Source organism: Rana temporaria, chromosome 1, assembly GCF_905171775.1.
Source record: "Rana temporaria chromosome 1, aRanTem1.1, whole genome shotgun sequence".
Classification (NCBI taxonomy): Eukaryota; Metazoa; Chordata; class Amphibia; order Anura; family Ranidae; genus Rana; species Rana temporaria.
This window is the reverse complement of record NC_053489.1, coordinates 213,682,625-213,700,591: the sequence shown is the minus strand read 5'-3', so window position 1 is coordinate 213,700,591 and position 17,967 is coordinate 213,682,625. Positions and strand designations below refer to the sequence as shown.

At 45.2% G+C, this 17,967-nt stretch overlaps 1 protein-coding gene across 1 annotated transcript in view; it reads left to right on the top strand.

The window, feature by feature from the left end:
* Positions 1 to 3,037: 3,037 nt before the first annotated feature.
* UPB1 (beta-ureidopropionase 1) overlaps positions 3,038 to 17,967 on the top strand; it is a 40,169-nt gene continuing 25,239 nt past the window's right edge. Inside the window, exons 1-3 of the mRNA XM_040349437.1 lie at positions 3,038 to 3,176; positions 8,440 to 8,611; positions 13,614 to 13,701. Coding sequence (XP_040205371.1) covers positions 3,076 to 3,176; positions 8,440 to 8,611; positions 13,614 to 13,701 — 361 coding nt within the window. The 5' untranslated portion in view covers positions 3,038 to 3,075. The remainder of the gene's footprint in view (positions 3,177 to 8,439; positions 8,612 to 13,613; positions 13,702 to 17,967) is intronic.

Here is a 17,967-nt window from a genome sequence, read left to right as displayed (position 1 = left end):
ACTGCCACATGTATGGAGGAATTAAGGCCCAGATTCTCGTAGAATCGCGCAAAACTGTGCGGGCGTAACGTATCTCATTTACGTTACGCCGCCGCAAGTTTTACAGGCAAGCGCTTTATTCACAAAGCACTTGCGTGTAAAGTTGCGTCAGCGTAGCGTAAATCACCCGGGGCAAGCCCGCCTAATTCAAATTAGGCGGGTAGGGGGCATGTAGTATTTAAATCAAGCGCGTTCCCGCGCCGAATGTACCGCTCATGCGCCGTCCGTAAAATATCCCAGGGTGCATTGCTCCAAATGACGTCGCAAGGACGTCATTGGTTTCGACGTGAACGTAAATGGTGTCCAGCCCCATTCACGGACGACTTACGCAAACGACGTAAATTTTTAAGTTTCGACGCGGGAACGACGACCATACTTAACATTGGTTGCTCCTCATATAGCAGGGGCAACTTTACGCCGGGCAAACCTAACGTAAACGTCGTAACTTCACTGCGTCGACCGCCCGTACGTTCGGGAATTCGCGTATCTAGCTAATTTGCATACTCGACAGGGAAAACGACGGAGGCGACACCTAGCGGACAAAAAAAAAATGCATTTAAGATCCGACGGCGTAAGAGCCTTACGCCTGTCGGATCTAATGGATATCTATGTATAACTGATTCTAAGAATCAGTCTCATAGATACGACGGCCCAGATTAGGACTTACGACGGCGTACATGGCGTTGCACCGTCGTAGACCCTTTGAGAATCTGGGCCTAAGTCTTCTTGCTCTCACTAGCAGCAGACTTGATGCAACTTCTTTGTCTTCAGGATACTCTCTAGCATAGGGTGACCACGTGTCCCGGATTGCCCGGGACAGTCCCGCATTTTGCAGGTCTGTCCCGGGCGCATTCATTCCTGGACAATACAGTGTCCCTGAATGAAACTGACACAGCCACCCCCCGGCCAGTCTGATTCCCCCAAAAAAGGCCGCCACATCACTGCTTTACTCACTGACAGTACTTGTCCTGGCCGGGATTGCCTGGAGGAGCACAATCCCCGCTCCCTGCTTGTGATTGGGGAAATCATAAATCCCGCCTCTTGTGTCCAATCACTGTGCTGGTATTCGTTACAGCACAAGCTGATTTTTGGGAAAGGAGGGTGTCCCTGAATGGTAATTTGGAAATGTGGTCACCCTACTCTAGCATCCAACTGACTGACACCCGTCCATTGACTCTTCTAGCTGAAGTGGTGTGTCTTCTGGGCCTGTCCTTTGAGAACCACATCTGTATTTACTGTAGGCAGAATCATATCTTTACTGGTGTCCCACTTCCATTCAGCCGCCCCCTCCCTCCTGGACCCTGCTCTCCAACTCGACTCCTGAGCACATGTGCCCATGGCATTTATACAGTATCCCAGCATGCAATGCGGCCCTTTTACTCTGCCAATAGCCAGGGCTGTAACAATGCCTGTGCCCTCACTTATAAAGTTCGCTCCTTCTGTCCAATATGCCTCCCTAAGGCCCCTTTCACACTGAGGCGGTTTGCAGGCGCTACTGCGCTAAAAATAGCACCTGCAAACCGACCCTAAACAGCGGCTGCTGTTTCTACAGCGGTGAACACTGGAGCGGTGCGCTAGCAGGACTGCTCCAAAAGTCCTGCTAGCAGCATCTTTGGAGCGGTGAGAGGAGCGGTGTGTTTACCGCTCCTTCCCATTGAAAGCAATGGGAAACCGCGGCTATACCGCCGGCAATGCGCCACCGGCGGTCTTAACCCTTTTTCGGCCGCTAGCGGGGGTTATAATCGCACCGCTAGCAGCCGAATACCGCCGCAAATGCGACGTTATAGAGCCGCTAAAGATAGCGGCGCTATACCGCCAGCGCACTTCCCACCCCAGTGTGAAAGGGGCCAAAAGGATCAGTGTGGGACATTCAGACAAGCTGAGCTGCACCTGAGCGCAACGAGCAGACCTAACCAATAGATGATGCTCCCTGGTAGGCAGAGAGCACGTTAAGTTTTATCTGACTATCTTCCTCATAAGCAAAAAGACCCAAACTATACTCTCTCCTAGCACCTACCTACAAATATTACAAAGCAGCTCTCTTATACCAAATTCAACACCAGTGGCGGTTGGTGGTCAAAATTTAGGGGGGGGGGGGGGCGCAAAACAGACCTGGCCCCCTCACTCGCACCCCGCCCCCAGGGGTTGGTTGTTACTGCGGGACGCCAAAAACAGGTCTTTTACAATCATTGGGCATTCAAGTTTTGGAGCGGGGTGCTACCGCGGAACGCCCAAAAAAAATTACTTACGTTTGGCATTCAAGTGTCCTTCTCCCCCTCTTCTGCGGACCTCAGCCTCGGCCGCATGTATTATGCGGGAAAAAGTGTCATCTCTTGCGGGAATGCGGGAAGACGTCATTGCGGGATAGTCCCGCACAATCCGTGCCAGTTGGGAGGTATGTAATTACTAAGGCAGTGAAACTGATCAAACCACTTGTGAAAAATAATGGAAAGCCTGAAAACATGACCTGTTGGGGCGCCTTGAGGACTGGCTTTGAGAAACACTGCTCTACTTAGATCGGCTTCGATCAAGCCAAGTCAATTGGCCAGCGTGGAAAATTATTGATTGCTTTTCAACAATCGGCAGCACTGCGATACTTTGTTTATGAACACTGTCGTATGTTTTGATCAGTCAGAATATGAGATTAGAGAGACAGAGATGCATCGATACTTCTCTTGCTTGTCTGACATATCAGTAACATGGATTGTCAGCTACAGGTCAGTTATTCTTATCTGAAGAGATCGATCAGCAAACGAAATGGATCATTTATCGAAGTGTGTATGGCCACCATAAATGTGATTGTATAGTAAGTGGCCATCCTGGACTGGGGAAATGTAATGACTCCTTAGTTTGTAGCAGCTGAACTCTCCGTCTCCTGAGCTCTAGGAGAGAAGTTTATTATTATCAGCTCTTGCGGCCAGCCCCCGTCCAGACACAGACCAATCCAGTGCCGGGATTGGGCAGTAGAGGGGCTCGTCTCCCCGCCCCTCCTCTACATGTCCTGAGCTCTGGGCTCTAGCTGTCATTATCATCACCATGTCCGGCCAGCTGATGAGTGTGGAGGGGCTCCTGGGAAAACATGTCCCGGCTGAGGATCTGAGCGAGGTGTGGAGGATCCTGTACGGGAAGGAGCTCAGGTGAGATCATATGATCCCCATACAGGACTCTATAGAAGATATCATAGGGATCAGACTGGTGTCACTGTCACATGTCATCTCCTAGTGACAGCTGACATCACACTGATTTCTAAGGTCATCAGCACTAATACAGTGTGTGTGTTATATGAATAAAACCACCTTCTGTATCATCAGTAAGGTATGGGAATTATTTTCCCAGTATACTTAGTCTTTAATCAGATTCTTTTATACATTTGTTGGTAAATGGAGATCAAGTTTAGTTATTACTGCACAAAACATTCACAGATCATCTGACCCCATAGAAAAATACCCCGGTGACCTCTCTTCTCTTAAAGGTCTCGTTTCATTCTCACCACAACACATGCGCGCTGCGTTAAATTGCGCTTTTTGTAATGCATTTTTTTTTTTTGCCTTGATTTTCTTTGCAGTGCGTTTGTGTACATTTGAACATGTTGCATTTGCGCTGAAAGTAGTGCATGCTGTAGTTGTAAAGCGCTGCGTAAACTGTTGGCGCTATTCAAATCCTGTATAATAATAATAATTTACAAAGAAGTGCATGCTGTACTTTTTTTTTTTAGCACTGGCAGCTGGTATGCACTGCATGCATAAAGAACCATGCATTGGGAATGCGTTCATAAATGCACCGCAGTCCATTTGTAAACGCATTCCCAATGCATGGCAAACAAAAAATGTTTCCCTATGCATGCAGTGCATACCAGCTGCCAGTGCTAAAAAAAAAAAGTACGGAATGCACTACTTTGTAAATTATTATTATTATACAGGATTTGTAAAGCGCCAACAGTTTACACAGCGCTTTACAACTTGAGGGAAGACAGTACAATTAAAATACACTTTAATACAGTAGGAATCAGAGATGAACCCAAAAGGGAACTTCAGTTCCCAGTAATGCTGGCCCACCCCCAACTCCAGTGCTGCCATCCTGTAAAATACAGCACATGCACAGCCTTCAGGTCCAGGCACTTGCGGCACATCTACGCATTCTGCGCATGCACAGAAAATCTGGGACCACCATGCCTGTGATGTCTTCATTAATGCACAGATGTGCCATAGGTCACTATGGAGTCCTGAAGCCCTGCAGAACATCTGTGCACACATGACTCAGGTGGTGCATGATGGCACCAGGAGGGCAAGATCACTTACATCTAGGAAAGAAAAAAGGAAGTACAAAAAAAAAAGAAATCGGAAACACTTAAAGCGGGAGTTCACCCAATTCCTTTTTTTTTTCCCTTAGATTCCTGCTCGTCTTGTCTAGGGGAATCGGCTATTTGTTTTAAAATATGATCCGTACTTACCCGTTTACGAGATGCATCTTCTCCGTCGCTTTCGGGTATGGGTCTTCGGGAGCGGGCGTTCCTTCTTGATTGACAGTCTTCCGAGAGGCTTCCGACGGTCGCATCCATCGCGTCACTCATAGCCGAAAGAAGCCGAACGTCGGTGCGGCTCTATACTGCGCCTGCGCACCGACGTTCGGCTTCTTTCGGAAAATCGTGACGTGATGGATGCGACCGTCGGAAAGCTTCTCGGAAGACTGTCAATCAAGAAGGAACGCCCAGTCCCGCAGCCCATACCCGGAAGCGGCGGAGAAGATGCATCTCGTAAACGGGTAAGTACGGATCATATTTTAAAACAAATAGCCGATTCCCCTAGACAAGACGAGCAGGAATCTAAGGGGAAAAGGTGTTGGCTATGGGTGAACCTCCGCTTTAAGCCTCGTACACACGATTGGGAATTGTGTGCTGACAGGCTGTTGTCGGAAAATCAAACCATTTGTACGCTCCATTGGACAATTGTCGGATTTTCCGCCAACAAATGTGGGATAGCATGCTTTAAAATTGTCTGCCAACAAATGTGCGTTGTCTGATTATCCGATCATGTGTATAGAAGACGTCCATCGGACAAAACTCCAATGTACACACACGCATGCTCAGAAGCAATGCTCACCATAGCACAACATTAGCAGAAGTTGCCTAATGAGTGGCGCTAAAGAGCTGAAAAAAACACGTAGTTTTGTGTTTGTTGGCCAAAAATTCTTTGCCGTTTGTATGCAATACAAGTTCCTGGCCAATGCCCTTTGGACAACAGTCCTACACTTTGTCCGCAGAATATTCAATCGTGTGTATGAGGCTTTAGGCTCGGTTCACACTATTGCGAATTGGATGTGGTTTCTTCGCATCCAATTCACAATAGCAGGAGATTTTGACGGGGTCTTTATGGAGCTGGTTCACATATCTCCGCTGCGGCTCTGGTGCACATTTGTACAGGAGTCCCGTGCGTCTTTTAGTCTGAATTCATCCAAAAATTTGGGCTGAAATCGTGAACAGGGACACATCAGACCCCTGCTGCGAGCCACATGCGAAGATGGTGTGAACCCAGTCTTAGATTAAAAAAAATATCTAATTGTGGGAGAAGGGGATTTGCCAGATGCAAATCGTTGTGAGTTCAGCTTGTGTTGCCTCCTGTTCTAAAGTGATTGTAAAGGCCTAAATTAAAAAAAAAAATTAACAAACATGTCATGTTTACCTGCTCTGTGTAATGGTATTACACAGAGCAGCCCCGTTTCTATTTTCTTGTGTCCCCAGATAGCAGCGTTGGCTGCAGGTGGACACAGTGCTGGATCGATATAGGACTCAGGTAAGTATATAGCAAGGTGAGGGGAATGAGACATTTTTTATCTTAAAGTAGAACTATAGGCAAAACCTTTTTTCATTTTGGATAGAGACAGATTTTCTTTTGCCATCTGTGTTTCATTGGGGAGATTTCCCTTCACTCCCTGTCCCATAGCCAAACAGGAAGTGAGAGGAAATCCCTGCAAATTAAGGAAATTCCTTGGGGACCCCCCTAGGTCACCAGAACTAGTGTCCCCTATATTACTTTTCTGTGGACAACCCAAAATTTGGGATTTTCTAATACTTTCCCTTTCAATGATAATGTTAAAGCGGGGGTTCACCCTAAAAAAAAAAAAAAAAAACTGTTCTATCCAGCGTACTGCTGACATCAACAGTATGCTGGAATTTTTTTTTTCCGGTCTGTACTTACCTTTATCCGTCGTTTTCACCCGGCTTCCGGGTTCTCGCGTTCTAGGCGTTCCTAAGCTCTGCATAGATGAGTGACGTGCACGTCATCGCCTTCCGAAAATATCCGAGTGGGATACGGCAGGCGCAGGCGCCGTAAAGAGCCAAGACCCCGTCGGATATTTTCGGAAGGCGATGACGCGCATGTCAATCATCTATGCAGAGCTCCCCGTCGGGGAAAAGGAGCGACACGCCCACTCTCTGCAAGGACGAAGACCCGGAAGTGCGGCTGAAGACAGGTAAGTGTACACAAAAAAAAAAAAAATTGACAACGCTACAAGCCTTTATTAAGGCTGGAGATAGGTTAGGCAAAAAAATAATTTTAGGGTGAACCCCCGCTTTAAACAGGACAAATAGAGAGGGTGACTCTCTCTAACAGAGGCAGAGACAGCAATAAAAACTGACAGGTGTTCTAATCCCTCTCCACTCTATCCAAAACTAAACAATTTACCAATATCCCCAAACGTTTGCCTTTAGTCCCAGTTTACATAGGTGCGATGCGGGAACATTGCAAATCCACTGTGGGTTTCCGCATCGCACCTGACTCGCAAGACAGTTCACATTGCCATATGCAGACTGCTGGGAGTGTCAGTACAATGGTAATGACACCCCCATTTCAGTTCACATATCGCAGTGTGAACTGAAAGTTCGGACAGGAATCGGATCACCCATGCAATCTGATTCTGGTGCGGACCACGAAAAGGGTCCTGTGCGAGTTTTGTCCGAAAGTGATGCAAATTCAGCCATACTATCTGTGCATTGCATGTGTCCTTCAGCACCCCCTCACTTTGCATACATATTTTAGCACCCCCTCTCTTTGCATACCTCTTTCAGGACCCCACTGTCTTTGCATGTGTCTTTTATAAACCCCTACCTTTTCATCCTTCTGCTTTTAGTTGATCACACTTCTGCCGAGCAGGGCAGCGACACACTGATCGAAAATTGACTATTCCCTGCTGAGCGGAACCAGATGAATTTTGATCAGTGTATTTACAAGCTTGAGAAGGCTAAGAAAATTGTTCTCAATGCACAGCCTGCAAAAGGGGTATTTGTGACTAGTGCAACATTTCACCTCCTATGTATCTGACATCAGCTCTTCTTGATTGGAACTGGGGGGTACAAAAACAGTGGGGGTAGATTCAGAAAGCAATTGCGTCGGCGTATCCATAGATACGCAGCGTAATTGCTTAGTTGCGCCGGCGTATTGACTTCTCCTGATTCAGAAAGCTAGATACGCCGACTGCAGCCTAAGATATGACTGGCATAAGGCTCTTATGCCGTCGTATCGTAGGCTGCATTCTTACGCTGGCCGCTAGGTGGCGTTCCAGTAGTGGTCAGCGTAGAGTATGCAAATTGCATACTCACGCCGATTCACAACCGTACGCGTGCCCGGCGTTCGCATTTTACGTCGTTTGCGTTCGTCGGTTTCTGCGTAAGGCTGCTCATGCTATTAGCAGGAGCAGCCAATGCTAAGTATACCCGTCGATCCCGCGTCGCGATTTTTGAAAATTACGTTGTTTGCGTAAGTGAATCGTGAATGGCACATGGACGCCATTTACGTTCACGTTGAAGCAAATGACGTCCTTGCGACGTCATTTACCGCAATGTACGTCGGGAAAGTTTCCCGACGGAGCATGCGCACTACGTTCGGCGTGGGAACGCTCCTAATTTAAATGATCCACGCCCCCTACGGAATCATTTAAATTACGCGCGCTTACACCGCCCAGTTTTACGGAGCGCCCGCGCAAATTATGGAGCTACTGCTTCGTGAATGAAGCGTAGCGCAAGTAATTTACGGAGGCGTATCGTTAAAACGGTACGCTGCGCCTCCGTAAGAGTGCACAGCCCTACCTGAATCTACCCCAGTGTCTACAGCAACCTCTGCATCCTTCATGATACAGTGAAGAATTTGTTATCCTCACATGCATTCAGATTTTCTATGTTTAAATTGCCTTAAGATCCTTCCTCTTGGGACCCCCTTCCACTGCCAGGCCCCACAGCAGCTGCACATACTGCTATGGCTATTGTTGCACCAATGCTGGTAACGCAGCCTTTGTGCTGAGTGATCTGATTATTGAGCATATCATAATGTGCGGGTCACAAATCTATACAATATTTGTAGGTTTGATTCAATACTGAAAAGCAGTGACAGTACCATTGATCTCTCCTAGGAAATTAGATCTTCCCAGCTCTGCTGTCAATGCTGCATCACAGGAGAATTTTGAATTGAAAGGCTATGTCTTTGAAGCTGCCTTAGAACAACTACGAAGGCCTCGAACTGTTCGCGTGGGACTGATCCAGAATAAAATCCAGTTGCCAACTACTAGTCCAGTAGCAGAACAGGTACGTTAATCAAATATATCAGATCAGTACATAGGTGTGCGCAGCCTATTGCATTATTTACATATACTGGTAATATACAATGAACTTTGGATCACCTCATATTATGATAAACATAACATAACATATGATAAACATGTCCAAGCTCTAGATATGTAAATAACCTGTAACACAAAGCAAGAACAGAGAAACGGACTTTATAATTTGGCAAGTTTTTATCTGGAAATCTGTTAATTTTCACTGAACATTAAAAGAGGATTGCTCAGCGCTGGATTAACTCTGTGTGGCAAGACTGGGCACAGAAGATAGGGAATCTTATACTCTACATTGTGACATCAACAAAAAAAATGGGCCTCTACATGTGCCTTCTTGAGGAGGGGGACCTTCTGGGCATTGCAGGATTTCAATCCATGGCAGCGTATTGTGTTACCAATGGTTTGTTTTCTGGCGGTGGTCCTAAGTGCCCTGAGATCATTCACAAGCTGATCCCTACTTTTCGACACCAACTTGTCAGGTGCGGATGTCCCAAAACTGGCATCCATTCCGGTCACCTCTGATTCAGCATGGGATCTGCTTACTGACCGATCCCCTGATGAATGGAGCTGTTAGCCTGTGACAAAGGACCCTTGGGGTTTTGGTAAGAGCAAAGTGAAGTCTTGGGTTCAAATTAACAATTTGTGATGGGTTTGAGGCCTGGAACATTAGTATCTGACTTGATATACATTTCTATATTTCTGGCGTGAAAATCTCCACACTGAAAACTAACATAGCAGTCTATGCGACTATGTGTCAAAAAGAGGGTTGAGCGGGGTGGGACTTTATATGTGCCTCACAGGAGTGAATAAATATAATAATACCACAGATATAAAAAATATAAACAACTTTTATTTTCCTGCCATGTGGCAGTAATATCAAAAAGATTCAAAACATGAAATAAAATCAAGTTACAGTTTTGAGAATTTCAAGTTCAGAGTGTGCGATTCCCAAGCATAGGGCCTACGCATTTCGCGGATTTCCGCTTCGTCAGGGCCTTTGGAAGTAGCACAATGAAATATTGTATATACTCTAGAAACAAGAAATGTTGATAGAGAAATTTAAATACCATATTTGATACAAGTTCATTCAATATTAAAAAAGGGGGAGGAGAGAAAGAACAAGGAAGCAGGCATATATAAAAATATACCTGTGACAGAGTTTATACATTTATTGAATACATATTTAAAGTCTTAAACAAAATTATTACAAACTAGGTATTGCATTACATTAAATGAACACTTCAGACCATGTATATAGGTGCATACAGGGCCGGCCCTATGATGGGACCGGGTGGTACCATGCAGCACTTTTAGGGGGGCAGCATTCTGCCGCCCGCCAGACAGCCCACTCTGCTGCCTGTGAGGACACTCACAGCCGGAGGGGAGCAGTCTGCGAGTGAGAAAGGTAGGCGCCGCTCCCTCTGAGGAACCTGTTGTGCCGAGAATGGTTGCCCGTCGGAATCTATTCCCCCTAGCTCTCGGCTCCGATCGGAACTCCGCCTCTCCAGCCCTCTACATTGCCGCTCCCTCCTACTCTACCCACAAATTCTTATGATCCTAATACCGCCCCGTCCCTGTGCGTGTCCCCGGTACAATGTAATTACTCATTATGGCAGATTGGATAGCAGCATTTGCCCCCGGGAGACAGCCTGTGTACAGGATATATCTATGCCTATGCCTATGTGGTTCGGATGACTTTGACTATTTTCCTCTCTTGTCTGTCCTGAAGAAGCCTCATGGCGAAACACGTAGACACACAGGGGACATTTATAGGCAACATATATACCTGACATCTTGTATGGTTTTCTTTTTAATTTTGTTTTATGTAACTACTTTGTAATAAAACTATATATTTTTTGCTATTCCTGTCTGTGTTGCCTATAAAGTCAGACCATTGGTTGCTTTCCTTAAGCAATTTTGTCTTTATCACATGAATAGAGCCATGACAGGTCCTCTTTATACATGTATAGAGCCATGACGTGATTTTTTTTGGGGGGGGGGGAGGGGCAGCATTTCATTCTTGGTCCCAGGCAGCACAATGTCTTGGGCCGGCACTGGGTGCATATATGAACAGAGGTATCCTATGTGTCAAAAGAGTGCAAACGGAGATGTTTCAATACATATTACATATAACATAGCAGTCTATATACAGTAGGTCTGTATATGTGTCACAGTGATGTGCTTTAGTTATGTGTTGGCCTTTAGCAGGGAGGGGAGTTGGTGCCTGAGGAAAGTCCAATGTTCACAATACTACAAAGATTACAAAAAACAGGAAGAGATGGAAGAACAGCTCACTGGAACATGGAATGTATTTTTCAACTTCTTGGTGGCATCAAATAAAGTAGATTAATAAAACCACAAAACCCTCGGTAAGGGGAGATCATTAAACGCAAGAATATTTTAGTTCAAGTTGAGCACAAATGATAAAAAAATATATAGTAAGCAAGTCCCACTTTGTATAATAACAAGCCAAGAATAGTACAAAAAGTCCCATAGATCATATCTTACAAAATATTGTTTACAAAATGCAGTTTATTTTGCAATACATCCACCTCTTTTCACACCAGGGGCAGTGCGCTTGCCTTTGTTCATTGCTGCATTCATCTTTCCCTCGATCCTGACTAGTCTTCCAGTCCCTGCTGCTGGAAAAACATCCCCACAGCATTATGCTACCACCACCATGCTTCACTGTATGGATGGTATTGGCCAGGTGATGAGCAGTGCCTGGTTTCCTCCAGAGATAAAGCTTGCAATTCAGGCCAAAGAGATCAACCTTTGTTCCACCAGACCAGAGAATTTTGTTTCTCATGGTCTGAGTGCTTCAGGTGCCTCTTGGCAAATTCCAGGCAGGTGTCTGGTGCTTTTTTACTGAGGAGTGGCTTCTATCTGGCCACTTTACCATACAGGCCTGATTGGTAGAGTGCTGCAGAGATGGCTATTCTTCTGGAAGGTTCTCCTCTCTCCACAGAGAAATGCTGGAGCTCTGTCAGAGTGACCATCGGGTTCTTGGTCACCTCTCCCCCGATCGCTCAGTTTAGCCGGGCGGCCCGCTCTAGGAAAAGTCCTGGTGGTTCCAAACTTCTTAGATTTACGGATGATGGAGGCCACTGGGCTCATTGGGACCTTCAATGCTGCAGAAAGTTTTCTGTACCCTTCCCCAGATCTGTGCCTCAATACAATCCTGTCTCTGAGGTGTACAGACAATTCCTTGGACTCCATGGCTTGGTTTGTGCTCTGACATGCACTGTTAACTTTGTGAACTTATATAGACAGGTGTGTGCCTTTCCAAATCATGTCCAAGCAACTGAATTTACCACAGGTGGACTCCAATCAAGTTGTAGAAACATCTCAAGGATGATCAGTGGAAACCGGATGCACCGGAGCTCAATTGTTAGTGTCATGGCAAAGGCTTTAAATATGTATGTACATGTGATTCCTTTATTTATTTTTTTCATAAATTTGCAAAGGTTTCAAACAAACTTCTTTCACGTTGTCATTATGGGGTATTGTTTGTAGAATTTTTAGGAAAATAATGAATCTAATTCATTTTGGAATGAGGCTGTAACATAACAAAATGTGGAAAAAGTGAAGTGCTGTGAATACTTTCCGGATTCATATATATAACGTTGTTTTGAGAATTAAAGGCGTTGTAAAGGTTATTTTTTATTTTCTAAATACCGTATTTATCGGCGTATACCGCGCACTTTTTTGGCCCGAAAATCAGGGCAAAATCGTGGGTGCGCGGTAAACGCCGATACCCGCTTTCCCGCGCCGAGTTTTGAATACTGCGCCGACATATACCGAGCGCAGTACACTCGGGTATAGTCGGCCAGTCTCGGCTCCTTCCGCGCTCACGTCCTGGACGTACAGGACGTGAGCGCGAGTGTTGCCGAGCCTGCCCGACAATACCCGAGTGTACTGCGCTCTGTATATGTCGGCACAGTATTCAAACTCGGCGCGGGAAACGAGCGGGGAGGACGCGAGGACGCCGCAGAAAGACGCCAGACCCGACGAAGAGGACACCCGAAGCCCGCAGACGGACCCCGGACCCGACGAAGAGGACACCCGAAGCCGCAGACGGACGCCGGACCCGACGAGGCCGCCGATGGAAGCCGCGCAAGACACCAAAACTGTAAGTACAAAAAAACTTTTTTTCCACAGGATTCGGGGCCACTTTAAGGGTGCGCGGTATACGCGGGAGCGCGTTATACCGTGATAAATATGGTAGGTTCCTTTAAGCTAGTGCATTGTTGGCTAATTTGCCTTTTCCTTAGATTTTCCCTTCTAAATGTTTTTTTTTTTTTCTTTGTCTGAATTTCTCACTTCCTGTTCCTCCTCAGTAAGCTGTTCTGGCTGACTAACCCCCAGTCAGAACGGCTCGGATGATGGTGGTAAGCTTACTGAGGAGAGACAGGAAGTGAGAAATTCAAAGAAAAATAAACATTTAGAAGGGAAATTAAAGGAAAAGGTAAGTGAACCAACAATGCACTAGCTTAAAGGAACCTATTTAGAAAATAACAAACAAACCTTTACAACGCCTTTAAGCTAGTGGGCTCTAAGAGGATCCAGGTTGTGTCTTTGTTGTATGCAATGTTTTAGCACCTATATCCCGAGAGAGCAAGCAGAATTCTGTTCCTGTATGTCAGTGTCACAGAAGATATATTTAGAAAGAGGAAGCACTAACCTTCCTCCTAAATCATTGATGCCTTTCAGTGCTGTGTAGGCAATATTGATAGGCTCCGTGTACACACCAGGCCTCCATGTGTGAATATACCATACCTGCTAACCATACATTTGTAATACACAAAGTGATCTGAAATTTTACGGCTTAAAACATTTTGTGGGGAATACAAAGCTGGGAATGCACTGCCAAGGTTGGCTACATGACGGAATTCCAGGCATGGCAATGCTGCCAAAGAGACATTGGGTGGAAGCCATTTACCTCACTCCTGTTCTATTTGTTCTAACAGGTGAATGCCCTTCACAGACGTATCGCAGAGATTGTGGATGTAGCGGCTATGTGTGATGTGAACATTGTCTGTTTCCAGGAAGCATGGAGTGAGTCTACCCATAATGTACCGAACCGGCAGATAAAGTATACCTGTCACAAACGTATGCAATTTATAAGATGTATATGATGAAGAATCCATAGAATCGTAGACACCGGCTGCTTGAAGTGGTATGCAAATGACCACATTTCTTGAATTAGCCAATCTCGCTTCCACTTTTAATCTGGCAATACATGGATTGAAATTCATCCGGTTCAGCTAGGACTGGCCGATTTTTGCTCCATGTATGGGCAGGCTAGATGTACAGCTTCCAATCAATTTCTGTACAACCAGCCTGTCAGGTTTTTCCTAAATGATCAGTGAAGCCGGCTATGGCCGGCAGCACTGGTCAGTGTATTCTGATGGCAGTGAAATCTCTGCACTGTCAATAAAATAGCACAGGCGAAGCAATTCCCCCATCCACGTTGAGTGTTTGGATGGGGGATTTGGGTCACTTTTCACCCTTCAACCTACCTGTTGAATGAAATAAAATGACTAATGAATGGGCTGCCTTAGCTTCCCAAGTTTCCCTTTTGCACTTTTAGGTAGATTCAGGTACAATGGATTAACTTTAGGGCGACGTAGCCTAGCCTGTTTAGGCTACACCGCCGTAAATTAGCTAGGCTAGTAATGATTCTCAAGATACTTGCCTGCTAATTTACGGCGGTGTAGCCTAAAACGAGCGGGCGTAAGGGCGCCTAATTCAAATGGGTTGGGGGGGCGTGTTTCATGCTAATGAGGCTTGACCTCACGTTTTTGACGTTTTTTGTCACTGCGCATGCGTCGGGCGACTACATTTCCCAGTGTGCATTGCGGCTAAGTACGCCGTACGGGCCTATTGATTTCGATGTGGACGTAAACGACGTAAATCCCGATTCGCGGACGACTTACGCAAACGACGTAAAAATTTCAAATTTCGCGGCGGGAACGGCGGCCATACTTAACATTACTATTCCACTAGAGCCTAGCACTAACTTTACGCGGCCTATCTCTTACGTAAACGGCGTAAAAGTACTGCGTCGGCCTGGCGTTCGTTCGTGAATCGGCGTATCCCCCTCATTTACATAATCTACGCCGGCCGCAATGGAAGCGCCATCTAGCGGCCATCAGAAACATTGCAATCTAAGATAGGACGGCGCAAGCCGTCGTATCTTAGATATGTTTAAGTGTATCTCTGTTAGAGAATACACTTAAACATAGGTCGGTGCAGATTCAGAGTTAGGTCGGCTTATCTGTAGATAAGCCGGCCTAACTCTGTCTGAATCTACCTATTTGAGTCTACTCCCACATTAAAAAATCACCAGAAAGCATGAAAGGGGGGGGGGGGGGATAAGCTAGACTTTTATGTAGGAGCCAAGATTTGCAAATCATTTTAGCTGCTTATGTAGATTCTCATAACTTTTAGAATTTTTGAACTACCCAACTATTTTTACAATAATCACTTCAATACCTCCATATGTTGTAAAATGATGGAGTGGTTGACCTGTATTTCTGGAGTGCCGGTTATAAACATCCTTTTAGAAAACACACACACACACACACAGTGCATCTGTGAATGGCTGTGATTAGAGTCCTCATTGGATGGCTAAGATTAAAGACACAATGTACAGATCTGATCCAAGCAGCTCTGTACCTTGTGATAGCTGTAATGACCAAATACAGCCATCACAGATGTAAACACTTTGGTGTTTACATTTGAGAACCCTTCCCTTATTCTAAAAATGGAGAAAGTGAGAGTTTATCAATTAAGGGATCATAGGCATCATCAGATTCATGGGGAAGAGTTTTAATGAATTGTGAGTTTTTTTTTTTTTTCAACCCCTTCATTACCCTCCTCTCCTGTGCATCTCAACTTCATCTGGTCTCTCTATGTCAGTGGTTCTCAACCTCGGTCCTCAAGTACCCCCAACAGGCCATGTTTTCAGGTTTTCCTTTATCTTGCACAGGTGCTTTAAATCCGAGTCAATGGATTAGTATTTTGGACAGTTTTTTTATCTAGGAGAAATTCCCAAAACATGGCCTGTTGGGGGTACTTGAGGACCGAGGTTGAGAACCACTGCTCTATGTGACCTGTATTTTAACCCTTATCCTGCACATTAACCACTTTGGCTCCATCCTCCCATTGTGGTGTGACCTGTACATTAACCCTTTCACCTCCTCTTCCCTCTGTATGATCTGTACATGAAAAATACCACAGGGGTTATTTACTAAAAGCAAATCCACTTTGCACTACAAGTGCAAACTACATGTGCAAAGTGCACTTGAAATTGCACTGAAAGTGCACTTAGAAGTTCAGTCGCTGTAGATCCGAGGGGGACATGCAAGGAAAATAAAAAAACAGCATTTTAGCTTGCACATGATTGGATAATAAAATCAGCAGAGCTTCCCCTCATTTCAGATCTACCCCTCAGATTTACAGCTTTCTAGTGCATTTTCAGTGCAATTTCAAGTGCACTTTGCACATGTAGTTTGCACTTGTAGTGCAAAGTGGATATGCCTTTAGTAAATAACCCCCCATGTATCTAATTCACCATTACCAAGCTCTATGTTTTAAATACCACAATAACAGCATGTTTCCTTACTTCAGAAAATGTTGGCAAAAATTGAGATCACCTTGGGGCAGATCCACATACATCTGTGTGGGCGCAGCGTATGTGAGATACGCTACGCCGCTGTAACTTACTTTTCTTTTCTTTGAATCCTGAAAGAATTTGCGTCGTAAGTTACTTCGGCGTAGTATATCTCTCGCGGCGTAAGGGCGCGGAATTTAAATTGGGCGGGTAGGGGGCGTGTTTAATTTAAATGAAGCGCGTCCCCGCGCCGAACGAACTGCGCATGCCCCATCCATCAAAACTCCCAGGGTGTATTGCTCCAAATGACGTCGCTAGGACGTCATTGTTTTCGACGTGTACGTAAATGGCGTCCAGCCCCATTCACAGACGAATTACGCAAACGACGTAAAATTTTCAAAATTATACGCGGGAACGACGGCCATACTTAACATTGAGTACGCCACCAGATAGCAGCTTTAACTATACGCCGGAAAAAGCCGAACAGAAACGACGTAAAAAATGCGATGGCCGGTCGTACGTTCGTGGATCGTCGGAAATAGCTCATTTGTATACTCGACGCGGATTACGATGGGAACGCCACCTAGCGGAAGCCAAAAAATTGCATCTAAGATCCGAAGGCGTACGCCTGTCGGATCTAACCCAGATGTCGTCGTATCTTGTTTTGAGGATTCAAAACAAAGATACGACGCTGGGATTTTGAAATTACGCCGGCGTATCAATAGATACGCCGGCGTACCTTCTTTGTGGATCTACCCCCTTGATTTTATTTTATTTATTTTTATTTCAGGTACTTGTATAGTGCCATCAATTTACACAGCGCTTTACATATATATTGTAGATTCCCATCAGTCCCTGCCCTCAAGGAGCTTACAACCTAAGGTCCCTACTGTCTACACATTCATACATATACTAGGGCCAATTTAGACAGGATATGATAAACCTACCAGCATGTCTTTGGAATTGATGAGTCCACTATCCAAAAAGGGGTCATTTTGGCCGTGTTCGTACTGTCTTGTCATCATTATTTGATGTGTTTATAAGAAAAAAAAAAAAATATAGTAAAAAATTATTTAAAAATTCCAGTCAATATTGAATATCACCCAAAAAAAATCTGTTTTAAAAATCAATTTAAAATTAATTTGGGTACAGTGTTGCATGTCCGAGAAATTGTCAGTCAAACTATCACAGAACTGAAAATGGCCTGGCAATGAAGGAATATTACAGGCTACTGTGCGGGGGGTTGAGACATATCATGAGCCACCTAATCGTCCAAAGGCTTATTATTATTATTATGCATATTTACAAGTTCTAAGCAATTAATGATGTTAGCACAGAGCTGTATGTGACCCCAGTGCACAGGAGTACATAAAGGCAAGCTGTGGTCAAGGTTACTGGACTCCGTCTTTATCTCTTACTGACAATAGGAAAGCCACCCCTTGAAAGGAGAATTTGAATTATCCAGGTTAGAGGTAGCCAAGGGTTAGTGAAGTAAATGTGTAACATGCTGTTATACTGTAACAAGATGACCTCCCTGTGAAAACAGCTGAGGTAACGGTTCAAGGACAGGCAGAGGATTCTGCTTTTGTGTAGTCAGGGGCAGAAACAAAAACTGCTACAAGGATTCATGTTTGCCATTTTTACCTGCTGGTCTGCCTTCTTTGGAGCGTCGGCTCCTAGGGCAGAGATGGCAAAACATTCGCACC